This window comes from Schistocerca nitens, chromosome 11 (assembly GCF_023898315.1).
Source record: "Schistocerca nitens isolate TAMUIC-IGC-003100 chromosome 11, iqSchNite1.1, whole genome shotgun sequence".
Classification (NCBI taxonomy): Eukaryota; Metazoa; Arthropoda; class Insecta; order Orthoptera; family Acrididae; genus Schistocerca; species Schistocerca nitens.
Window position 1 is genome coordinate 68,379,296 of NC_064624.1, and position 27,352 is coordinate 68,406,647.

At 44.5% G+C, this 27,352-nt stretch overlaps 1 protein-coding gene across 1 annotated transcript in view; it reads right to left on the minus strand.

Moving 5' to 3' along the window:
* Positions 1–437: 437 nt before the first annotated feature.
* LOC126212643 (uncharacterized) overlaps positions 438–27,352 on the minus strand; it is a 34,009-nt gene continuing 7,094 nt past the window's right edge. The window contains exons 2-4 of the mRNA XM_049940069.1: positions 22,428–22,603; positions 13,314–13,522; positions 438–1,933 (exon numbers count right to left, since the gene is read on the minus strand). Of these exons, the coding sequence (XP_049796026.1) occupies positions 456–1,933; positions 13,314–13,522; positions 22,428–22,603 (1,863 nt within the window). The 3' untranslated portion in view covers positions 438–455. The remainder of the gene's footprint in view (positions 1,934–13,313; positions 13,523–22,427; positions 22,604–27,352) is intronic.

The following is a 27,352-nucleotide window of genomic DNA, read 5'->3' on the forward strand; positions in this document are numbered from 1 at the left end:
ACTAATATCATACATTATACATTAATAAAATCGACAAACTGCAAAGACAGATCCTCGACGGAAAACGGAGAAAAGACGTCATACGAACATGTGTCCAGAAATGCACCATCGCCACGGTATATGACACTGACGAACGGGAATTCCTGCGGCAACGTGCTGCGTTTTCCTTGTATATAACAGGCCGTGTGATTGACGCAGCCTATTGTATACACAAAGCATTTCCCAACAATTTTATTAAGTAGTCTCAGTGCATTAGAATAGGTAGACAGAGACTACCACTCACAAATAAGCACACAGTTGTAAATGAAGGAGACGTTAGGAAAGAGAAGTACTGGCTGTACGATATCAGATTTAATGATATTTAATATTGTCATACCAGGTAGAGTCCATTTTTATTGCTGGGCTTTATGCAGTGTAGTGTGGAGACAGTTATTTGCGAAAAATACTGAAGGAGGCTACAGCGAGGATTCTGAGAAGGGAGACTGTTCATTGTTTCTCCTGGCCAGATTCCTCTCGGCTGCCGAACACAGTTCTAGACCTGCAGGGATGTCGGTTGGGTTCCACCAAAGAAGTATCCTGTTCTTCAGTATGGGGAGCGTCGTTCCATTGCAAACGAAACAGACGAAGAGCACTGGTCCTTGCACCATCGTAACTAGATGCGTATAGTACACTAACTGCGCTATTCCCTGAGCCTGGTGGAACCCAATTCTAATAATAATTCCTGTTCCACTTAATATAATGGCCTTAACTGACATAAAAAGACATTGCTTCTTTGAGGCAAATTTCTTGTTATCAACAATTTTGAGTTGCCGCATGGAGCACCGAGTACGTAGGTACATGTATCCAATCAGTCCGAGACAAATCAAATTGAATGCCACAGACACTGAAATCCCTGCAAGGACTACTATACGACTGTAGATCAGGTAATATTTACTCGTCTTTTCCACAGCAACAGCTGCCACACATACTATACTCCACGGTATAAACACACACAGCACCTCACGACGGAATAACTGGCTTACTTCAGCAGGTAGTAGCTGGTCAGGAAGCCTGAGATGGCGAACACAAGCATACATCTGGTAGCAGAATGAGTTCAGCCAGATACAGCTGAGAAGTGTGAGGGCGCTGTCTATCAGCACTGCTGTAGGTAAGTCAGGGACGCCTGCCATACGATACACGACCTCAGAACACAGGATCTGGGTTATGCACGTGATCTGAAAGGACAAGAATATCTTTCCAGGCAAGTTACGTAACTGGGGAAGGTACATGTATACTCCGGCAGTCGAAAAACGGAAAATGATATTTACCAATATAAATGAGATTTCTAAAGGCTTCAAGCTGTCTATTTTGAAATCCTTGTATTTCAAGGTGGCGTTGTTTAAACTGTTTTTGTAGTTCAGTGTTTCTTCTGTTAGCTTTTGATACAGTACTCTGCTACTACTATTCAATAATGCAAATGCGGCACTAGTGAACGTACAATTATGGAAAGTCCTGATGGAGGAAAAGTCGCGACACTTTAGCAACAGAATAGCTCTGGAAACAGAGCAGATGGCGTCTGTAGCGTTCGACTGCAGACATGATTGATCGTCGGGACTATCGAAATAGCAGCGAGCATCGTGCACGGACTTTATCATACTAAACGGGACGTCCTGACAAATGCCGTACGAGTTGACCGCCATCCAGGCGAGCAGACAGAGGTTGACGTTTATCCTCTGCGTGTAGGCCAGGTAGCTGGTGACAGGTATGTGGGGCGACCTCTGCACCACGTCGTCCCACAGCTGCTCGCGGCACTGCTCGCGCTGCTTCACGGCTTCCAGTGGCAGGTCTTCCAGCGGACACGTGGGGTGGTCCAGGGCGTTCACCAACAGCTGCACGCAGTCAGTGTCCACGGAGAGCGTAGCGTGGCTTCTGTCCTCCAGCTGCCACTCCTCGTCTGCAAGTAAACGACAGCAAGTAGGTGGTGGCCGTACACTGCAGGCAGCTGATTCCAAAGTCTTCTCTGGATCACGAGCGTGGGCGTTGTTTACCCACATTATCCAGGTTCAGTGACCCAGAACTATGTAAGGCGGCATGTCATCACAAATTAAGAGTATTAACAAAGACAGATATCATGTTACTATGCACGTCTGTTTCATCTTCAGGGTGTCCAAGAAGTCCCTGTATCGCTCTTGGCATAGTAAAAATGAGGAAGTAAATAGGTTTTATTCATATTCCTGCATTGGAGATGGAAAAAAACAATGTTATCAGAATTATATTTCTGTTTCAGCACTGCAGTCTTTGAGTTCCGAATCCATGGACCAACAGTTATCTTGTAAAGGAGAGATTAGTGGAGGATTCGTGGGTGCATGAACATCCGCAGATAGGAAAAACTATGTAACGCATGATGAGACCATTTGCCTGAGTCCACCTCGTAAAGTAGCCATGCCTGATTGAGATAAATGTCCTACATTTTCAGGCTGTCTCAAAGACAGACCACGTATTGGAAGAAATAAAAAGTGAGAGAAAACGTGTGTCACCCTCTCTTAATCAGATGAGCAGTCTCCAATAAAAACAATTTGCAAAAGAGCAGTTGCACTTCAAGCATCTTCTTCAACAATGCACGACCACACTGAAAAAATACGAATACGAAAGGATTTAGGCCCATGTTTGTTACTGAATTATCTGACAGTAGTGTGGAGCAACGATTTGTAACCTACCGTACTTCGTTGTGGCGACTTGTCCCATGTCTCGCTCAAGAGTGTTGTTTACGTATAAATGTGCCATATACCACTATTTGCTCAGGAAAAATATTGTTTTCTTGTCTAAGGAAAGTACCCATATTACCAAGAGTTGGAAAGGAACCTACCTCACCTTATATGGGATATTGTGTGATCAGAATACCTGTTAGGACCACATTCTTTTGAAGCTTACATGAATGGGAACTTCCATTTCTCTGTACAACAGAAGTTTTCAGTATCTCAGCTCTATGACAAGGCGGTCACGGATCTTGTGTGGTTGTAGAAGGAAGGAGGTTGAGCCTCGTTTTGTTATTCAGATGTGTGGGTTTCTTAATGAACAACTTATTCTCGGATTGTATTTGGTTCTGCAGCATTTAAAGCCACATTAAAATGGTTACCACGAAATCCCAACATTACCACCTCAACAACCTTTTGAAATCGTCATGACAAACTTTTGATCTTACCACGCAAATAACTGAATATGAAGAATAATAAAGCCTCATGTGGCTCAACGTTGAAAGATTAATGGAAAATTGACACAAGTGTTGAGGAAGTCTTTCTAAGCAGATTTACTAGAACGATCCGCAATAAAGCAAGGGGGACAGCGAGACACATAGATATCTGAGGAAGGTGTGATCGTCCATACACTGATCCGTTGGATACGTTTTTTTTTATATCTAACTACGTCCATATAGAATATACTCTTTTGACATAACTTCATAGGCGTCCTGTACAAAGAAATAGGATGCAGGCTGAATTCTCGTCTTTCTGATATTTCACTTTCCTCCGTGAAGTTAGTGACCCCATCATGCAGTGTAAAAAAAAGTGATGGAGCAGATTCGTCACCAGTTTGTTTCGTTAGCACGAGAATGTCGAGAAAAGGCACAACAAAATACAGTAGCTGACGATTTTGGAAGTACCTTTACCACAATGAACGATTTACTATTAATATTCTGTTTGCATAAATTCAAAAACACGCAGAAAGATGTAATTAATTCGTCTCACTCGTACCTTGTGTAATAATAACAAGGCAGCAATAAATGCAATTGGGACATATATGCCTCTGCTGCTGAGTGGATGAATGTGGGATTACAAAAAACAAAAACAAAAAAATGATTCAAACGGCTCTGAGCACTATGGGACTTAACATCTGAGGTCATCAGTCCCCTAGAACTTAGAACTACATAAACCTAACTAACCTAAGGACATCACACACGTCCATGCCCGAGGCAGGATTTGAACCTGCGACCGTAGCAGTCGCGCGGTTGCGGACTGAAGCGCCTAGAACCACTCGACCACCGGGGCCGGCTGTGGGATTACAACTCCAGAGATTTGGGATTCAGGCATTGATCCCGAGATTCCTTCTGTCACTTATGTCTTCTTTCACCTCTGACACTGATTTATGGAAAACGAAAATGATGGAACTGTAGAATGGTTCGGAGACCCAATAATTAACTGTGTCCCACAATTATTAACTGGGTAAGTTAGTTCAAAAGTAGAAAGACGGCGAGTGACCACAACCTGCAGTAGGACAGCACTGTGGTGACCAAACCAGGCCTTAGCTTGATGATGGCTTTACCTACTGCATTCTGAGAAGTCCTGATAGTCGTTTTCCTCGAGCACTATTCCTGTTCTGAGTACAAATCAAAGGAGAATGATACTGATATGCTACACATCATCCATTGTATATAGTTCATTGCGTGTTGAGCGCAAATGTATACCCAGTAAGCCGAATAAGTTCTGAAAGATTCTTATACACAGGCACATTCTGTGAAAGGCCGAATGGACGACTTTGTCGTAAACACTCCATTTTCTTTGTTATTCATTCCACTCCCATCACCTTATCGTGTGGTGCGCAAGCTTCGGACACTTTGCTGCTCTTCAGCCTATCGAAGTTAGGCCAGTATAGCTTTTATGGGAGAATGAATAAAATGATTGGTTTCAAAAAAATAAAAGCCATAGCGTCTCTACATAAACACATGTACATTGAATCTGATGATGGTACTATGGTGAAGATAAGGCTCGTGCTTCTGGCAAGTCACTATCAGTCAGTTCCCAATAACTACTACGAGGGTAATACAGTATGATGCAGGTGCCGGCCAGAAAGGGTGTATGTATTCAAGGTGTTGGAGTGGGCTGGGAAGTATGATTGACAAGTTGATGTGGGTAGAGGGAGGTGTGAGGGATGGATTACAGTGGTCAGGAGGCTGGAAGCGGGATCATCTACATATTGAAGAGGCATATACGCTAGGATTATAGCTGGTTGGAGGAGTAAGTGTCTACATACTATTCTGGAACAGGAAGAACCAGCCAGCTGAAGTTCCGCTCGAATAGGATACAGAAGGGGCGGGCAAGTGGAGGATGGGTATGACATGTTGGTATAGGCGCACCAGAAGCCTAGGTATCCAGAGGATAGGCGAGAAAAATTGCTTTTGTTCCCCACGTTTATGGAACGTCTACAATTTGTGACAAAGTCTGAGGAACTTTGGAAGAGAGGGCAATATAATCAGCTGGTAGAGGTTGCGTCTGAGACGGCAAATATGATACAGAGAGCAAGGTGTTCTAAGACTGTAAGAAATGGTAAATTTTTGAGAGTGCTGAGATCCAAGCTATATTGGCGAAAGTAACACTGGGGCCACTAAGGCTTTTGGAAAGACTAAGGAAGAAACAAGGTCAGGGGTTAACGTCCTGTTGGTTAACAGCTATTAGAGCATAACCCAGAATTGGGAAGAACGGGGAAGCAGGACAGCTGCGTCCATCCATAGGAACCGTCGTGTCATTCACCTTAAGCTGCGTAGGGACATCGAAGAGAAACTAAATATGGTCGAAAATAAAGTTTGGAGCCAACAGCGTACCACAGCATCGCCTCGTTCAGTGGGTTTTACCCAAGTACAGAGGATGGCTGAATGATGGAATCCCCATATTGTCGAGTTTCCTGTCTTCTTAATTTGAGTTTGTTGTAAGCTGGGGATGCGTGATTATTCCATGATATGAGAAAGTGAGAGTCCTCTGCTCATGTCAGCAGAGAGGAATGGAGCAGCAGGTCCACCGCCTTACTGCAAGCGCTTATCTTCCTCCACGTAATTGGGCACTGTCCTTGCATTGTGAGAGAACTGTGACTCGGAGTTATCTGTTTGTAATGGATGCGTTAAGAGCTTAACATCCACATCTGACACACATGTTGTTGTGTCATGCTTTTAATAAATTTACAAGTAGATAAATGAAACAGTCAATGATCAGAACGCATTATTGTTTGGAAAGCAACACACGTATGTTTAGCTCCTCGTGGCTGTGGCTTCGTGAGCACGTGTGGTATTAATTGGGGTCCAAAGACACAGGAGCTGCTGAAAACACTGAGCGGCATTACAGTGCAAGTCTGCAGATGATGAGCACTGAACGTTTGCTACAATTGTGCGAAATATGTGTCTGTTGTTGGCCCTCGACTCTCTGTACGTGCATGCTTGGCCTAGGCTTGACTGAGTGACGTTACGCCGACACTGCACCCTGAAGGCAGAAATTCGTCGCTTCTCTGCAGTCGTCATGGAACTGTTGATACCCTCGTAGACAGAACAGAACTCAGGCTGGACTCTGGCAGAACTCGTACCAGGCACTGGCAGAGCTGGAAATACTTGTCGTGTGTGGCGCCTCGAAGCTACAGGAGGAGTGGCTTACTACTTCTTTCTCATAGGCGGTGGCGATGCTGCTTAGGTGTACAGCATCTCTGCGGTGGTCGACTGACGATTTGCTGCAGGCGATTATCGTCGACACCACATGTGTCACCTTCAACAGTGTCACAGGCATCAGTGTATCATGATACACTGAGGAGAGGTAATGTAATGTAGAACACGAGGTCTGGTGATGAGAAACTTTATGCTTCAATTCCCCTCCCATTACTGGGGAAATACCAGCAATGTAAATTTCTTCCATGACCTGGATTCGAACCAGCTTACCTTTGAAGAGAGTAACACTACACAGTCATGTTTATGTGTGCCATGGTGGAAGTTAGGGAGAGAGAAATGATTGGTGGTATTTATTGTAATAATTCCTTGGGTTTTTAACATAAGTGATTTTGATGTAGCAGAGGCTACACCGAGAGGTGAAGTTATCGAGGCAGATGGAGATATGCTGTTGAGTAAGATTTACAGTGACAAAAGAAGGATGGTGTGCCAGACAAGGAGCTATACAGTAAACATAATTCATTGGGACACCTGGCTCTTGCCAGTATACTCCCAGAGATCCGAATGTGCGACTAGTGCGGAATATTTAGCCAGTGGAGGAGACATCATATCACTTTTCAATTATAGGCCACATGTCCTGTGGACAGACACCAGTGGTTCCCATTACCTTCTGCATTCTCATGCCTTTGAGCACTGCTGACTCTTCAGGGTTTTAGGAGCAGGGGAAAGAAGTGCCTTGAAGCTCTATCCGCCCATCCATCATTACTGATGATTTTTATTCTAAATTTAAGCAGTAGCGAGGTTCGAACCTGGGTTCCATGACGTTTTGATTAGTATACAAAGACACTACCCTTAAATCATAGGTGAGCTGTGGGATATAAACTTTCATACAGTATGATATCACTCAACTTGACTAGAGCTAGTAGGAAATAAGAGTTTTTTTTTTTTAAGAAGGTCGAAAGTAATGGAGTGATGACCAGCCTCACATAAGAATTTCCTGGAATTTTAAGACGTCGTGGTCTCCTTAAATGCTTATATATTCCGCCCTCACAATCATATTCTGCACATCAAGACGCTTCATTCGAGCCCAAACTCGATAAGATAAAGTCAGTATTGTATGAATTCATGTAAACGATACGCAAATAACTAATAAATCGCAAGTGCGCACCGTGGTTGAAATACTCGAGGCTGGCGTACACACATACATTCCAGACACGACGGTCACAGGAGCTTTTAGCTCGAGAGAGGCAACTGCACCCCAGGAGGCCGGTCCCAAGCTATCTACGTCGGTCAGTGAGCGCCTGTAGAGCAGACAGCGTTAGCCCGAGTGAAAGGACGACCCTGTGTTCGGCTTAAAAGCAAATTCCGCTACATTGTGTGGGAGCGGCCAGCCTACACATTCTTTACAAACATAGCACGCAGTTTCAGAGATTTTCACAGGGAGACAGCAAACACCGATACTACAGATTTCCGGATTGGTCACCTTAAACAAAACGTCATTCTCCCGTTTTAGAAGAGCAATGCTGATTGGTAGACGATATTTCTGACGCCTTGAGCTGAAGGAGTAATGGAAGAGATCGAAAGATATACCCCTTCACGTCTGGTGTGCAGAGGGGCCGTTCTGTTGTCGCTCTTGGAGCGAGAACACGTAACGAGAGCGTGCGCGCTCGTACATGTACTCGAGAGAGCGAGGAACAAGTCTCTCCTCAGTACTTCACTGGGAGAGCACCTCTGTCGAGAGCCAATCTAAGTGCAACTGTATATTGAGTCCTTGCGATTAAGCGTTGTTCACTGTGTTGGCCGCCACATTTATTATGCGGTTTGAACGGACTGAGTAATAGTTAAACGCCTGCGAGCGAATTTTTGAGTGGCATCGCGGTGGACTGGTTATCTGACCGGTGTACCACACCAATAGACTAGGGGCGAATAGGAGTCCTTGACTTCATCAAGGCGTAGGGAGAGTTTGATTGGCGAATTCAATCCATATAGAACAAGAGTTATCTTATTTGTCGGCAGCGAGCGGCGCAGACAGCAGTCATCACAGCTACATCTCTTCGAACCCCACATTTCCTCCACAACAGTACCTTTCACTGCATATCACACGTGAGAGCCTCGACTGTACCTAGCAACACTGAGCGAGGTGGCGCAGTGGTAAGACACTGGACTCGCATTCGGGAGGACGACGGTTCAATCCCGCGTCCGGCCATCCTGATTTAGGTTTTCCGTGATTTCCCTAAATCACTCCAGGCAAATGCCGGGATGGTTCCTCTGAAAGGGCACAGCCGACTTCCTTCCCCATCCTTCCCTAATCCGATGAGACCGATGACCACACTGTCTGGTCTCCTTCCCCCAAAACCAACCAACCAACTAACCTAGCAACCAGAATGAGATTTTCACTCTGCAGCGGAGTGTGCGCTGATATGAAACTTCCTGGCAAATTAAAACTGTGTGCCCGACCGAGACTCGAACTCGGGACCTTTGCCTTTCGCGGGCAAGTGCTCTACCAACTGAGCTACCGAAGCACGACTCACGCCCGGTACTCACAGCTTTACTTCTGCCAGTACCTCGTCTCCTACCTTCCAAACTTTACAGAAGCTCTCCTGCGAACCTTGCAGAACTAGCACTCCTGAAAGAAAGGATATTGCGGAGACATGGCTTAGCCACAGCCTGGGGGATGTTTCCAGAATGAGATATTCTCTTCTAGCAACATTCTAACCGATAATTATTCAAGTTGAGTAAGTGCGGCTCTCAGCCATTCTGCCAAGTCAATAACAATCTTAAACTCTGTATAGAAATTTCATTAGCGAATCCTATCCTTAAGAGGTAACTTCACATTCTGAAAAGAACCCACAAATAACGTGTTCAATTCATAACTAAAAGTGCTATTGTGATTTCTCAGAATTTTTGCAAAATAAATAATAATTTTCGTTACTTTCATGTTTTTCTTACACTAACTAGCACTACTCCAGTACCCAAGTATCCCACTAGTTACGTAAGAAATTTTGTGAATTTTTGTGTCATTTCCTTACAGTGGACGACTCCAGAAGGTATTTATTGCTGAAAGTTTTTCAGGCATTTCTCTTTAGAACGTTAGGAGTGTCTGTCTGACTTCTGTAGTAGTGTGGGGGTGGAAATTGCATCTTGCAGGGGCCAAAGGGTAAAGGGTACATCTCAGATTAATCTGTTGCACAGAATGACAGAATAACACCAACACACACGCTCACAAAATGTGTGGCTTTATAGTCTTGCGTTGTAAATACTATATTTAATTCGTTTTGTGGCGTTATAGACATGTATTTTAAACTGTACCAAGAGATGTGGTGGTCGTATTTGTGTGACATTGTATGTACCGAATTGTCGAGCGGTCATTAGATACAGTGAGTATATCTTTAAGATATGAAGCACTGAGTCTGGCTTGTTGAGGTTGTTTGGTAACGTGTGGTTGTTATGGATGAGAGGAGAATGAATCCTTTTTCAATAGATTGTTCAGTTTATGGAAAATGTGGCAGTGTTTTTGTTCGTGTGTATCACCAATCCCAGGGTTTCTGATCTGCAGAATGAGGTGCTGGTATCAGGATATCTCACAAGCACCCATTGGCAGTACCATCTGATTGTGTGTTGTAGCAATTATCTGTGCTTTGTAGAGTGTAGAGTGACTGGGACTGTGTTACGAAACTGTAACAATTTTCATTAAAGTATAGTTGTAGCATTGAGATAACATGTGAGTGATGATGATCTCGTTGGAGCTGACGGAACAGACATATGGATGGAATGCTATGCTGCTGCTTTGTCTTGATGTTTTATGTGGTGAAACAAGGTTACGTATAGGTTTTAAGCTGATGTTTTGGTGTGGCTGAAGATAAAGTTGGATTGCTTTTTGGAATAAGTGACTTGGATGTTAAAATGGAAGCTGACTGTGGCTGTTATCGTCATCTGTTGGACGATATGTGGACGTTGAAAGAGAGTGAATGTTGTGGAAAACAGTGGTTCCAAACTGGATGTCTTTCATGTTAGGGACGCGACACAAAAAACTGTTGGGATGGTGACGTTGAGCTCGACTGACGGTGTAGAAAACTGTGGATCTGAACTCAATATCTTTGATGGTGAGGATGCAATGCATGTAGTTGTTGGGATGCGGAATGTAAGTTTAGTGTTGTGAATAATGCGTTTACTTTATACTTATTAGATCATTCGAGTTGAGGCTGTGTCGATGATGCAATTGTGCTAGGATTGTACATTTGGGCACAGTTAACATGGGTGGTTTTACGAACTTCCAGTATGCTGCAGTAGTTTGGGTCAGCAACTTCTGGTAATCAGTGGACGAAAAACCGTTCCAAGGTTTTGTTCATTCGATGAGTTACCTGTATGCACTGTAAATGTTCATTGCACGTTTTTGACATATTCGGAAATGCCATTTTCGACTATGTTATGGTGATTTGAAAATGGGTCTCGGTCCGAAACAAATCATTGAATGAACAAAAAATAAAAATTTGCAAGTTGGACTGGTCTTGTTTGTAATTGGGATAGGCCAGGTGGTTCTGCGATACTGGGTCAGATAGTCGTCACACTGGAAGTATTTGTGACACCTGTAGGCTTGGATTTGCGATTTAGGTGATTTTACACAATGGCAGCGACAACAGATCAGGGCTCAGTTGTTGATACATTGGTCTGTTGTGGGCAAGCATCTAGTTCTGCTGGACAGTGATGCGTAAAGAAGCCGGCAGAGAAGCGCCACGGTTTTAATAGAGGCGAGGGCAACTCTTTCAGACAGGGCCGTTGTAGCAGCCTGCTGGATGGTGCAAACCATTTCGAACATCGCCACGTGCTCAGAAGAGATTCGCACCAGTTTCTTCAACCCCCCCCCTCCCCCCTCCACATCTCGACCGAACTGCCACGACCTCTCCGATCTCTCTGGATTATCACGACCACTTTCCCCTGAAGATAAAATGGCTCCGAGCACGATGGGGCTTAACATCTGAGGTCATCAGTCCCCTAGAAGTTAGAACTACTTGAACCTAACTAAGGACAACAACACACACATCCATGCCCCAGGCAGGATTCGAAACTGCGACCGTAGAGGTCACGCGGTTCCAGACTGAAGCGCCTAGAACCGTACGGCCACACCGGTCGGCCGCTGAAGATATGTTCAATGTCGGGCTTAATTAGCTTCCAGACAAACGGCTAGTGGTCCACAACTCTGTAAGGTCTTGTCGCTGCTCATTCTTTAATATCTTGTCGCCACTCGTGAGGAACTGAAACATCAACTACAGCTCACACGTTTGTTCTCGGTGTCCATAACAGTTTCAGTCATGATTATAGACATGCTGCAGAGTGCAGCTCAGTCTGGCAACAGATGGGGTAAGAGTCTGCTTGTTTGGTAACTTGCTAACAATGCATATTTCCTTTTATGTGCCAGTGTCTGCAGTAAATTATCGGCGACAGCCGAAATTTGTGAAAGGCCTTTCTTCTCAGTATTACAGTTCCTGGTTCTAATATACGGATATTCTTATGATAACTTACTTCCTTATCTGTTGCAACCCTTTTCGACCACCTTAGTTTCTTAATTAGTCGGCTTACTACCAATGAAAACCCTGCAAGTTCGATTGCCTGAAGCGGTCAAGAGTGACAACGGCAGGCATAAATAATTTTTCCGCTGAGAGAGCACAAGCCCACTGTCCTACTTTCGTCTCATTTAAATGGAGTTACTGCCTACCGAACAAGAAGCTATCAGGCAGGTACAAAGAGAGAATTAAACGATTACAACTCGTTTCATATCTGGTGCACGATGGATAGATGATCGAGTAAGAGATAAAGTCCAGCAACGAGAATAAAATAATATATTAAAAAAATATAGTCCTTCGAACAGATAGAGTTGTTTAGCAGACAGGTGCGATAGCTGAAAATACAGTGTTTCCTCAGTCCTACTACAGTTCATAGTATTAACACTTCTAAGGATAATATTAACAGTGTACCTCATACAATTAACTGTTCAGTTACAAATCGAAATATTGTTCGTCAAAGAAAATTAGTAAATACGAACAGTATCGTGCTAGGATCATAGATGAGAAATGTAGAACACTACACATGTTACAGTATTGACAGAAAATTAGCTTGTCTGTAGCCGTTATGTTGCAGAGACCATTCTCCATTTTTAAAAAGCCTTAGACTAGGTCTGAAAAAAACTACATGTACAGAATTTTAGAGTGTTTATAGAAGATAAAAAGGAACACTTTTTTATATGAGGCACGTGTCGCACACGTATGAAGGTCTTATCTGCACTGACGTTCAGAGACGGCGTTCAAACTGCTGTGGGATGGGCACTGTTTTAGAGGTGTTGCGTGCCTCCTATGGGAGGGAGACGAGTTGTTCAGTGTACCAGACTCTGGCAGACACCCTAGGTGAGGTGATTGCCTGTTAGGCTAAGGCTGCAAACATTATTTGTGAGACGCCCACTTGTTTCGAGTGTGTTGCACAATCATTAGCAGCCAGCTGGCACTTGAGTAACGTCTCCAAAACATCACACAGCCTCTGTACATCGCTGGCGTCGAAACCTTCACGGGCCTCGAGCAGGTGGGTGTACACCTATGACATTTGTGTCACATAAACTTTGTTCTTTTTAATCTTCTCTAAACACTCCAAAATTTTGTGTACGTAGTCTTCTTTTAGTCCTTCCATAATGAAGAAGTCAATAATACATCGAAATGAAGCAGTTAGCCTGTCATAGATCCAGACGGAGAGTTGCCGAGGAATCTAAACACTGACTTTGGAAAGAGCACCAGAGATTATCTTGCGTGGCATGCAAAATCACGCAAGATCTAAAACTACACATTCAGAAGGGTATTTGAATCTCATTCCTCGAACAACTGAGCAGTTGTCAGCGCATAACCGTGAAGTGGCCGGGTCGCAGTATTAAACTTACCTACAATCTTGAAATCATCTTCGTAGAATGAATCGATGTAGTCAACTGCATTGTACCAGTAGACACGATAGAAGGCGTACAGTTCATCAGCGAGGCTGAACATTTGCGACGCCTCTGGCTGCCGCTCCTTGCACAGCGCACTGAAGTCGTCGTCAGAGGAGAGGCTCCACGGCTGATAGCGCAGCAGGCGTTCACTCAACAGCGGCCGCCTGTAGCACACAAGCTGCCAGGTTAAAAGTTGAAAACCTAGCATGTATAGTTTATGCAAGAACGTACAAGTATTCAGAACGGATTTCGACTCAGCAGTGGATTAGAAACTTCCTGGCATATCTGTACTGTGTTCGAGACTGGGACACAAACCTGGAATTTTTTCATACTTTAAAGGATGCATAGAAACACAGCAAACAATCGCAAACCCATTGGTCTTTTTAGCATTTTAGCGCATCGAGATTTCAACTTTAGATTTCAGAATACTTGAGTGAGATACCGATTGTAACTATTTCTTGCAGATCATCCACTCCGTTCTGTGCTGCTATATCGTTTTAACTGGTTTCAGACACATCAAACAGCAGAACTGCAGCGCTTGCCGCAGAATACCTCTTTTCTTTAAAGAAGAATTTCGTATGCACTGCAAGAGAGTGAACATGTGATATTTATGTTAAGGATATGAATGACTTGTTCGAATTTGTTATAAATGATTTTAGATGCTGACATGTACACATGTCTGTCATGAGCTGAAGCAAAATCGTCCTCATTACCACTTGAAAATGGCTCATAAGGTCGAAACTGCAATTGTAAAACAATTTTTAAAGTCAATGGCGAATATGACGTCCTTAAAAAAATAGACATCGAGCTGGGCAGGCAGGAACCGAGAGCCGCCGTCACAGCCTTACTTCCGCCAGTACCTCAGCCGCTGCCCTCCAGCCGTCACAGAAGCTCCCCTGCACGGCTGGCGGGACCAGCGCTCCCGGAAGGATGGGCACTGCAGTGACCAGAGGCGTCGGGAGTTGCTTCCTGGGCGAATCCTCACTCTGCAGTGGAGAGTGCAGTCACTTGAAACGTCGGGGATCCGACACACGGCTCTGACCTGCCAGGGAGTTTCCTATCTGCTTCAGGTGACGTGACATCTGCGATAATTTTCCGTAAAGACTGTATGACAGCTGAAAGCAGAACTCCCACAGGAAGAAGATCTCTATGGACAATCGTGAGTGTACCGTCAAGCAGGTCCACTTATTCAGTCCCTTTCAGCTAATCCAACGGCTAAGGACAGCGCGATACGATGACTTAAACCATTTCAAAACCGTCTTTGCAAATACCAAACATGTGTTTTTATTTCACAATACGCGTTTCGCTTTACTCATTATACCCTTATCAGTTGTGGCATTTTTATGTTTCCGCTTACATCCGGCAGTGCGCAGCTCACCATCTCACACTTGTATGCTTGACGTGCAGAAGTACATGTCTGCTGACGTAAAACTTGACAAAATGACGCTTCAGTATTGCATACAAATGTTTGTTTACTTGGCTCTGAAGCATTCGCTCGGTCTCGTTTCGTGAGTGGTTGGTGCGGGTCTCTCGTTTGGCAGTGGAAATTATCATACAGAAATTGTTGGCCGTAAAACTTTGTCCTAAGGTCAGTGATCCGTACATCGATTCGATTCATCTGTCAGGTACATCTTATGATGAGAATGGAGCCCTCAGGATCGGGTATGAGACAATTTTTTTCCTGATTAATCTACGACTGCATTCCCTATAGCCCATCAACGATGGAAAGTTTCCATACTGCCTGATACAACGCAGAACAATCATTACTCCCTGTACTCCTTGTAGTATGCTCCTTGGTTATCACTGTTACTTGACAACGACGTTGTCAATTACAGCATGAAGCTGCATCATAATGAGTTCCGTGTTATGTCAGGGTCCCCAGTTTGACCGGAAAGCTGTCCCTCCCATAAGGCATGTGGTGCCATGGTGCTAAGGCTCGCAAATCATTTGCACGTGACGTACAGCAGCACGCGGTTCTGCTTGGAGTTACAGCGGCACACCTATTGCTCTGACAAGCTGGAACTCAGAATACGTGCCGTGATAAAGTTTATGCTCCAGGAAGTAGATGCACACTGACAATGATCTGAATAAACATTATACTGCGATTTTTTTGGCAAAGAATTTCGGGAGAGGGCTGTTTTTAACGCAATGGAACCGTTCATTTCATAAGGCAACCAAAGAAAGTATTTAAGTGGAGGAAGGACGTGAACATACGACCGATGTGGCCGAGCGGTTCTAGGCCCTTCAGTCTGGAACCGCGCAGCTGCTACGGTCGCAGGTTCTAATCCTGCCTCGGGCATGGATGTGTGTGATGTCCTTAGGTTAGTTAGGTTTAAGTAGCTCTAAGTTCTAGGGTACAGATGACCTCAGATGTTAAGACCCATAGTGCTCAGAGCCATTTGAACCATTTGAGGTGAACATACAATCTCCACTAAAACAAAGGGCAAAGAAAGCCCGGAAACTTCTGGACAATTTGCCTATGTACTACACAGCAGTAATACTCCAATACTGACTGCCATATTCATTTTGGGGGAACGTGCGTTGGCACACAGAGTGGCGAATCCACAGAAGACGCAATCAATACTCGCCACAGGGACGTGGAGTGTCGACGAGCGAGGCAGGCCGCTACCACGGAAGGCAATCGTCATCAATTAGGGTACAGAGGCAGGGTCAGTGTGCTATAGGCGGCTTTGGTTTGTAGTGCTGGAGCCATTACTGAAGGTATCATGCGAGTCCAGTAATGAAGTGGATTGGCGGAATTTAGAAATGACCGACTGTAAATGGCGATACGTGAACTACAGAAGAGACACGAAATGGTGCGCTGCCTGAACTAGGAGGGCGGTACCTAAGCTGCACCACTGCCGCTGGAGCTCTGTGACCCCCTCCCCTCTTGCATCTCCGGTTTTCGACTTTGTACTGACATCCAACAGAAGGTAAACACGCTGGGTCGTATGAATAAACAAGACGACGTTCTCTGGAGAAGATTCTCGGAGCAAAAGGACATTCTCTGAGAAAGCTCTTAACGAGCAAAACATTCGAAGCCATAATCTGTGACGAGAGGGTTCCTTTATCTCACTACCTCTGCTCCCCGCTGAGTTCTCTGTGTGTGTGGTCTGCCGTGTCCGGCACAGAAAGCACGCGCAGTGTCACGTTTCATTCAGCTCGCTCAAACGGGCGACATGTCTGGAACCGGCATCAGTGTGTTCAGGCAGAGTTGCACTACGTTTCATTTTGTTTATTTTATGTGCGGCAACAAATTATTAAGACAATTACGTACAGCTTACGGAAATGCATTTTCTTGAGATGTTACCGAATTTACAACATGCAGAAAACTTTTCAGTTATAGAAGTTAGGCGAACATTATGCGAACGAAATCTTAAGATTACATGGCTTTTTATCTACTCCAAGCCGGAACTCTGTCAGAGTTCTCTAACACGAGATAATTTTGGTTACCATGGTGAACATCTGGAAGTGTCAGTGACACCGTTGTTTGGTGTAGGCCTACACCGAAGCTTTCTCGTACGTTAGTCTAAAAACTTAGGTCTACTAAAAACCAGCAAGAATGTTTTAATTTTAACTTCTTTTGAAAGGTCGTCCCCTCTTCTTTCGTTATTTTCTGGAGGGAAGTTCACCAGGCAAGTAATGTTCTTATTGTGAAACCCATATAAACTTCTACAGTGTCTCTGTTCAGAATTTTGTTGGGCTACATATATCTTTCATTGCCTTCGAAGCAGCATGAATTCTGCCATTACTGTCAAAAAGTATGTAAAACTTAACCTGAACAGAACTTGCTCAGCTCAAAGAATGCCAAAGAGCTCGTTTCAATGTTTTCCGATTGTGAGAAGCTCCTCTAGTTTCATTCATTCGTCATCGGAGAACATTCTTTGTCTTAAGCAACATCCCTCACCTTTTTACTCACGTTGAGCACATTCTCGGCTGGAGTATATTCTCAGACTCGTTTTACTCATGTTAACCTCAAAATGTCCTCTCAAAATTTCCAGTACGAAGTATATCCTCCGTTTTACTGACACACCCCACTATACTTCGCCAGCACCTCAGCTCTCACCTGGACTCTCCCAGTGGTTCTTCGCCGATCATCTCCCACCCTTCGCCGTCGTCTTCATTGCTTCACCACTCACAGAGAGCCGTAGTCTGGCAGCTCCTTCGCCACTGCCTCCGTCAAATGCTCCGCCACCGTCGCCGCCACCTACGCCACCGTCGACTTGCTCTCCAGCAGCGTCGCTGCCTCTGTCGCCAACACCGTCGCCAGCCCCAAACCGCGGCCCGCCCTATCGCCCCCACCATTGCCGGAGCCAGAAGTTCCAACCACATCCACCACCACTGCAGCTTCGTCAGCCGGCCGCGGTGGTCTCGGGGTTCTAGGCGCGCAGTCCGGAACCGTGCGACTGCTACGGTCGCAGGTTCGAATCCTGCCTCGGGCATGGATGTGTGTGATGTCCTTAGGTTAGTTAGGTTTAAGTAGTTCTAAGTTCTAGGGGACTTATGACCACAGCAGTTGAGTCCCATAGTGCTCAGAGCCATTTGAACCATTTTTTTGCAGCTTCGTCACCGCCGTCATAAACTCCTGTCAATGTCCTTATCTACACACAACTGGGGCCACCTATTACACCACAACCCTCATGCATGCACTCATAAGACCAAACAAATGAAATAGAATAGATAAAACCTTGCGATTCCAAATGAAACCAAGCCAAAAATGATTTCACTAAATTTACGGACATGAAACCAATAATTCCTCTCAACTATCGTCCTTTGTATCTACATCTACATACATAACCCGCAAGCCACCGTGCAGTGCGTGGCGGAGGGTACCCTGTTCCACAACTAGTCGTTCCCTCTCCTGTTCCGCTCGCTGACAGAGCGAGGGACAGACGCCTGTCTATATGCCTTCTTAGGAGCCGTAATTCCTCGTATCTTGTCTTCGTGGTCCCTACCAGAAATGTATGCTGGCGTCATTAGGATCGTTCTGCAGCCAGGTTCTCTACACTTTCTCAGTTGTTTTCCTCGAAATGAGTGTCTTCGTCCCTGCTGAGCTCCAGAAGCATATACGTAACACTTGCATGCTGATCGAAACTCCCGTAAGAAATCTACCTGCTCCCCCTGAATTGTTTCGATGCTTTCTTTCAATCCGACCTGGTGCAGATCCCAAACACTCCAGCAATGCTGAACAAGAAGTCGCTCTGGCGTCCTATACGGGGTCTCCCTTACACACGAACCACAGTTTCACAAAACTCTCACAATAAACCGAAGTCGACCGTTCCCCTTCCCTACCAGAATCCTCCCATGCATATTCCATTTCATCTCGCTTCGCAACATTACGCCCAGATATTTAAACGAAGTGACTGTGGTAAGCAGGACACTTGGAATGCCGTATCCGGATATTACGGGTTCGTTTTTGCTACTCATCCGCTTTTTTCTACAGCAAGAGCCACCTGCCATTCATCACACCAACTAGAAATTTTGTCGAGGTCATCTTGTGTCAACCTGCAGTCACTCAATTTCGACACCATGGGATCATCAGCCAACAACCACAGACTGCTGCCCACCTTCTCCGCCAAGTCATTTATTATACAGAGGACAACTGAAGTCCTATCACACTTCCATGGGCACTGCTGATGATACCCTTGTCTCTGATGAACACTCGCCCACGACGAAAACATACGATTACTTAAGAAATCTTTGAGCCACACACGAATCTGTCAACTTATTCCATATGCTCGTTCTTGCGTTAGCACCCCACAATGGGACACCGTGTCAAATGCTTTCGATAAACCTAGAAATATGGAATCTGCCTGTTGCCCTTCATCCATAGCTCTCAGTGCATCATGCGAGAAAAGGAAAAGGTGAGTTTGACAGAAACGATGCTTAGCAAAACCGTGTTGATTTGTGCACATACGCTCCTTAGTCTGAAGAAAGTTGATTATGTTCGAACTGAGAATATGTTCAAGCATTCTGCAGCAAACAGGTGTTAGGGATATTGGTATGTGATTTTGTGGGTCCGTTCTTTCACCTTTCTTATACACTACAGTCACTTGCACTTTTTTCCATTCGCTTGGTTCTTAGCGCTGATCGCAAGATTCGCGGTAAATGCAAGCTAAGTAAGGGGCCAGTGCCGCACACTACTCTTTGTAAAACCAAACTGGCATTCCATCTAGGCATTGCCACTTATTTATTTTCAGCTGTCTCAGCTGTTTCTCTACGCCAGCGGTACTCATTACTATGATTTCCAAACGGGACTCTGTGCGATGGTCAAACGACGGCACGTTTGTACCATTCTCCTGCGTGAACGATTTCTTAAACAAGGAATTTTTAACTTCGGCCTTCCTTTTGGAATATTCTAGCGCCAAAGCAGACTCGTCAACGTGTGACTGAATAGAAGCGTTAGATCCGCTTAACGATTTTGCAGAGGACCAAAACTTTTTCCGGTTCTCCGGTGGTAGCTGTTGTATGCTTCGCGCACAGATCTTTTCACAGACGCACGAATCTCTACAAATCTTGCTGTCCTCATTTGCGCTTTCTCTTTTGAACCGAGAATGTAACATTCTTTCGTTCCTCAGCATTTTCCGAATTTTGTTATTAAAGCACGATGAGTCTTTTCCGCCCTTGATCCACTTAGTAGGCGCATACTTTTCCGGATCACGATTTACAATCTCTTTAAACTTTAGCCATAATTCCTCTATGGCCATAATTCTGGAATTAAATGATTGTATTTTATTGTCTAAGTGAGACGCTGACAACTGCATATCAACTCTCCTAGCGTTCTCGACTGATTTACTGACTTTCGTAACCATAGTCGCTATGATAACATCATGATCACTAATCCCCATCTCTATGGTGACGCCATCGATAAGGTCCTGCCTGTTTGTGCTGGCTGACGAACTAGCTGCTCAACACAGTTTTCGGAAAATGTGTTGAAAAGTCTTTGACAAGACTGTCTGTCTGCACGACCTGCAGTGAATCCATAGACGTCCCAGTCTATACTCGGTGGGTTAAGGTCACCGCCAGCTAGTGTCGCGTGATCTGAATATTTATGCAATGCTGATTCTCTGAATGGCTCCACATCTGTCCCAGCGGAGTCGGGTGGGTGGTAAAAACATCCAACAACTGATATGGTTTCACCTAGTCCTGTTATGTGCGACCACGTAACTTCACTATTGCACTCAAATTCAACCTCAGTAAAGAGAATATTTTTTGTCAACTGCACTGAACACTTCCCCTCCTACGGCGTCGAATATGTCTTTCCGATAAACATTCCAAGACTCGCTAAATATCTCAGAGTTTTTTTTACTTTGGGTCTTAGCCAGCTCTCAATTCAAGAATAATTTGAGGCTGAGAACGTTCATGGAGGAGAGCAAATTTGGGAACTATGTTACAAATACTTCGACAGTTGACTGATGAAAGTTTAAGAGTCGAACTGACTTTACTCTGAAAGCTATCTGATTTCCCTAAATGTGTACCAACTGGCGAGTGTTCATGAGAGTACCTCAAACTACTGGCTAGCCTGAAACCCCGCATGTCCACTCCACAAGTACTCTGCTATCCGATTAGCTGCTTCCTTTGTGTAGTGCACCCCTGTCTTGAAATCTACGCATCTCCGATTTTCAGTTCACCTTCCCAACCACTGTTACCTTCATTCCCACTGCCTGAGACAATATCGATAGTTTTATCCCGTCACACTATCTGCATGTGTCCGTACACAGTGAATCAGTAACCCACTCACAGTTCTGATGACACATGTGGAGTAGCAAATCAAAAATCCCCACACAATAAACATTGTGGAGTAACAATACCGTTCCTCAAAAACAGCTCCAGTTGGCTGCAAATCATGTTCAATCATCCTGCATAATACTTTATCCTGAGTGTGTATTTTACCAACCTGGCCGTGATCTGTCCTACTGCCTGTCTCTGTCATCATCCTATAGCACGTAATTTCGTTCCTCACACTGACCACTGCCTCTCCACAGCTGTTTACACACATCAATTCTCATGATGAACTTAACTGTCGATGTCGGTTGATCACCTTCGTTTCAGAAGACCTAGTCCATTTCCCAGACACACTCATCCCAAAGTGACTCCCCTACCGACATGTTCAGATATAACTGCAGAAGTCTTTCATCTAATTGATAGCAATCACGACTGAGTCTAACTGTCCACCCTAATCCATGTTCTCCACCTCCATAGCTATCCCACAATAAGCCACCTAAAAGAATCCAAGAACACCGCCACAAGACCTGGGGTGCCTGCTGGGAGCTTGCCCATTCCCACACAGGAAGCCACCTGGTCACTCTCCATAGTGCCAACATATCTCCTACACTACTCCATTCCACGGCCCCATGTGTCAACCACTCGAGAGACTATTCCGCTTTCCTCCTGCTCGCAACTTCCAGTATTTACGCTCTATGCTACGGACTGATTTAAACACACCAACCACAGTACAAAATACAAGAACGATGGCTATCCGCTTCCTGCCCTATTCGCTGTTTAGATTTTTCCTCCATCTATTGAGATGAACATGACTTGTGGCCTCCTTTCCTCACCGACTGGATGCCAGTACCTGGACTAGAGTCACTACTACATGGTATTACCGTAATTTCTCCCAAAGTGTTCTTTTCTTTTTTTTTTCTTTTGTCCCGAATAAGACGAGGACACGCTCACTTTTAGTGTTAGGTTCCACATCATTGTTTCCACAAATTATGAAAACTTCGGAAGTATCTGTAACCATCAATTCTTTCTCTAGTAAATGCAATAACATCGTTTTTTTTGTCAGTTTTCTCCGCTGGTCTGTTACGTAATACGTGGAACATTTTAAGACACATTACGAATCAAAATATCGAAGGCTAAGCGGAGTCAAAAAACTTTGTAAATCACGACTTTCTTTAACCATGTCCTTCACTACTGGCTATTAGTGCTAGTTCTTTACTCCATTCTGAATTAAATGATCCCTGTGTTTTCTATAACTTTAATGAATACTTCAATGGATAAAAGTGAGATAAACTCAAATAAACCATAGTGAGTACGACAGACTTTTGAGTGTACACTGGTTTATACCTGATTATCAAGTGCCCTGGCCTGTCCTTGTCTTCTTCCACCTCGTAGTGCTCCACCTGTTTGCTGGCTAATTGCATCTCATGTACCCATCCGGTTAATTTCGTGCGCAGCATGTCTTTCACACGTTCCATGTCCTTAATCCAACCGTGGAGTTGCTGATCACTTGCGTGGTTACCCTGAGACACACAGAAAATAGTTCAAATTACTTTCGTAACATCCACAAGCAGCAGCCTGTCTTAGTATACAGTTACATGTAGCACTATTACATGACACTGAAATTACTGCCAGCGCATGAGTGTAGTACATTCAGTTTTGTACAGGCATAGAAACATTAATGCACAGCAGATGCCTAGTGGGGTTTTATTAAATAAATACATTTCTCAAACTGTGACATCAGATAAGAGAGGTGCAGATATTTCTTGGTAGTTGACATTACAGAGGTCTGAATGTATGAATGTATACTCCCGTGACGATGCACCCAACTGAAACGTTCTGGAGCTGCCAGCAGCGTCGAGTTCCTACATGTAAAGCCACATGGCGTGGCTGGAACTCTGACGAGATTCTATTCAAACTTTTGAACGATTTTCGAAAATAGAATTGCCAGACTGTTGACAAATCCGTCAAAACCCTACTCGTTACCAACGGTGTGAGAAACCTGAACACATGTTATGACCTTCTACAAACGCAAGGATGGACATCAGCGGCTTCATATCTGAAACATTATCTGAGTTAATTGTGCACACACGAAATGTCAGTTTGACTCAAAATTTTGTAGCATTTGTCTGTTGCCTGGCTGATCGGTTTTGCCGAAAATCTGCGTTTGTTGCTCGTCATCTAACACGATGTCGTCTGTATCTGGTCTCGAATATTGCAGATTTGAAGGAATGTATTGACTGTTCGAGTGTTACGATCATTTTTTCTGGACCATTTTCGGGTACGAAGCTCACATTTATGTCACATATTAAAGTCTATGCTCCTTTGACGTTGTACATATTGTAGGCTTCTAAGTCACTGCAATAAAGATCTGGCCATTTAAATGACATATTTTCATACTTGAAAAATCACTCACAAAAATCTGTTGATTGAGAATCATGACATTTTGAAAGAAGCCAGATTTCACAGTGCAAATAAAGGAAAAGATATTAAAATCCAAAATTGGTAACTATATAACTCTAGAAAATGCTTTTCGTATCTTTTTTTATCAGTTTGTCTATTTGTCTGACCATCTGTTAGGAATCTTTTTCTCTGGATAAGTTCTGGGTATCATGTTCAAATTATGTCACATACAAAGGTATGTGGACCCTTGGCTGCGTAAAAATTGTAAGCTTATAACTGACTCCAATCAACAGATATGGCTGTTTATGTCTCGTGTTTTGATAATCGAAAACTCACTCATCGAAACCTATAGGGTGCCCTCCATTGACTTGGAAGCGTGAGATTTGGCAACAACTAAGTTTTCCGGTACAAGTAAAGCAAAAAATCTGAAACTTGCTAACTTGCAATTATATCACATAAAAATGTCGTTTTCGATTTGGACATACATTGTATTCATCACCTGTTGAAAGTATAACATACGAACATTACTGCATCCAAACATAAAATGTATGTTGTATTCATGATTTAGTACGTAAACAGAAATGTGTTATTAAATCTTCTCTCACTACATACGTAAACTAAAGTCCTCTGCTTGCTTGTTCTTGTTTGTTTGGGCTGGGCTGAGGAAATAACGTAGAATTTCTGAACCGATCTTGGTATTCCTGGGACCAGTAACTTGCCAGTAAAGTTACAGAGTCTCGATAACAGGCAAAAATCATTGGGAAGCTCGATTCCCAGGATGGGGAGTTTGTACAGAACCCTTAGTGCGTGAGTTCCGCTCGCACTTGCCCATTCTGTTTTCCTTTCTTCTATCTACCCTAGCATCACCCAGTATGTTGTTCTGGAAGGTGAGTGCTCACCACAGACATGGGTGCCGTCGGGAGTGTCTGAGGGAAGTGGGACAGAACTTCTCTTGTTCTCTGTACGTGGGGTCCCCAATCCTTTTGGGTCACACTGAAACAGGTGACAGTGGTTCCACAATAGATTGTATTGAGATAGGGAACCAATACTCGAAAGAGCATATTTATTGTCTTAAGGACATACACAGCATACACCACCTAACAACAATGTAGCTCATAGTAATTCTTCAAAGCAACGACTGTCAGTCTGAATGCATGTATTGCAATAAGGCCTGCAGTTCTTCACACTTGCAAAGATCTCAGGTGTCCGTTGTAGCAGCTGATAAACACTGTACACAACTGACCACCAAACGGACCTACTGTACACAACTAGGCTCGTAGCACTCAAGCATCTCAGTGGCGCATTAACCTGTGCCGCAAGCACACCACTGACCCTGCTGTCAGCTGTCCATTGCATCAGATAGCTTGTGTCGTGTTCATGGTGAGGTGTGTTGCTGTGTACAGTGCACAATGAGTAATCAAAGATGAAATGTGCAAGCACTGGGACGAACGGATTTTGAGCCCTATGTCTGCTTGTGTCAATCCAGTATCGTTCACAGCGCTGTACTTTCCAACTTCATACAGTTTGTATTGTTTGTGGATGAGGCGTCATTCATCCGTGATGTTGTTTTCAAAAGCCAAACAGGCAGATCTAGAATGAGGTAAACACCCACGCCACTCATATCGGAGGCCAACAGCAAAGATTCTCAGTCAAGGTATTTTAGGGCATTATCCAAGATCATTCCACTTTGATGTTAATGTTTGCAAGCACCAAGCACCTGAAGAATACACACACTCATTGTAGGACTGGAAAGTGGGGGGTCCTCTCTGATGGCCATTGCGATCGCTGGATCTTACAACCCTGGATTCATTCTCTGAGGTGATGTCAAGATGTAGGTGTACAAAACACCTGTAGATACAGCTGAAGACCTGCTTGCCAGGGTCCAAGCTGCCTGCCTCCTGGTACAACATTGTTGCTCACGGGCGAGGCCTCCACGACGAGTGCGGCCGCTTCATGTTTAAAGATGATTAAAGATGTAGCTGTTGTCACACACATCGATTCAGTCTGTGTTTCGTCAAGTTCCTACACAGTTGTCACTTCTGCCCAGCTGCTCAGAACAATAAAGTGTGACATGTCTTCGAAGACAATAGCGTGATTGACTCGATTCTACTATCGCAGTAGCCGCCACGATACAGGAATGACCTGTGAGGATATGCTGACATCACTCCGGAACTGTGATCACAGAGAGAGCGTCATGCAGTCAATGGTCGTGAGGTGGTGGTATGAATGTGGGATATTTTCAAGAACACTGCCATCCTGAATTTGGAATCATTCAACTGTATGTCAGTCCGACGACACCTTAGGCAAGTGTACGGTGGTGGAGAGAAAAACAGATTTACTTGTGCTGCAGATATGTGCAAATATTATTTTCTTAATAAAATTTTTCTACTTATTTAAATACTCCCGAGCTCATTTTTTACAGTTCTTTTGTCAGCTATGTTTATTTACCAGGTGACATCTACACTCTTTTTGGAGAACTGTCGAGATGATTTCCCAAGTTTCTACAATGTGTCACTCAAAACGTAACCGATCAGCAGCTACTTGCAGCCAGCATATTCCATTTCGCGCATTTCTGTCACAGCACAATCCCACTCGTTTAATATGTGGAAGTTCTTTTCTTACGAGAAATAAACCCGTTGGGGCTGCTTTGCGTCCACACTTGGTAAGTAGTGAGAGTAGTAGCAAGTTGAGAGAGGCATGTTCAAATGTGTACCAACACGCTGAGCACTGTCGCAATGCGCTATGTGTAAGTAATGTTAGTGGTGAGAGAAGAAGCGTGATGAATTGCGACTTGAATTGCTGATCAGCGCACGCTGCGTGGCTGAAGGGGTTTGTAAACAGCCCTGCGGAGGGCGACCCGAGTCTTTCTCTCTCTCCGACTGCCAGCCAGCCCTGATATCGGAGTCAAGCGCTCGTGCGGTATCCGTGACGACGGTGGTGACTGCAGTCATGGCCACGCACGTTGGATAACAATGACGACGCCGCACTGTTGTCACTGTTTACCGACGACGGTGTGATGTCATTCATCATGGTCACCTTGGCTGAGGATGAAAGCAAGTATACATATTTTCTATAGTGTTTTTGCTTATACACTACTGGCCATTAAAATTGCTACACCACGAAGATGACGTGCTACAGACGCGAAATTTAACCGACAGGAAGAAGACGCAGTGATATGCAAATGATTAGCTTTTCAGAGCATTCACACAATGTTGGCGCCAGTGGCGACACCTACAACGTGCTGACATGAGGAAAGTTTCCAACCGATTTCTCAAACACAAACAGCAGTTGACCGGCGTTGCCTCGTGAAACGTTGTTGTGATGCCTCGTGTAAGGAGGAGAAATGCGCACCATCACGTTTCCGACTTTGATAAAGGTCCGATTGTAGCCTATCGCGATTGCGGTTTATCGTATCGCGACATTGCTGCTCGCATAGGTTGAGATCCAATGACTGTTAGCAGAATATGGAATCTGTGGGTTTAGGAGGGTAATACGGAACGCCGTGCTGGATCCCAGCGGCCTAATATGACTGGCAGTCGAGATGACAAGAATCTTATCCGCATGGCTCTAACGGATCGTGCAGCCACGTCTCGATCCCTGAGTCAACAGATGGGGACATTTTCAAGAGAACAATCATCTGCACGAACAGTTCGACGACGTTTGCAGCAGCACGGACTATCAGCTTGGAGAATGTGGCTGCGGTTACCCTTGACGCTGCATCACAGACAGGAGCGCCTGCGATGGTGTACTTAACGACGAACCTGGGTGCACGAATGGCATTTTTTTTTTTTTCGGATGAATCCACGTTCTGTTTACAGCATCATGATGGTCGCATCCGTGTTTGGCGACATCACGGTGAACGCACATTC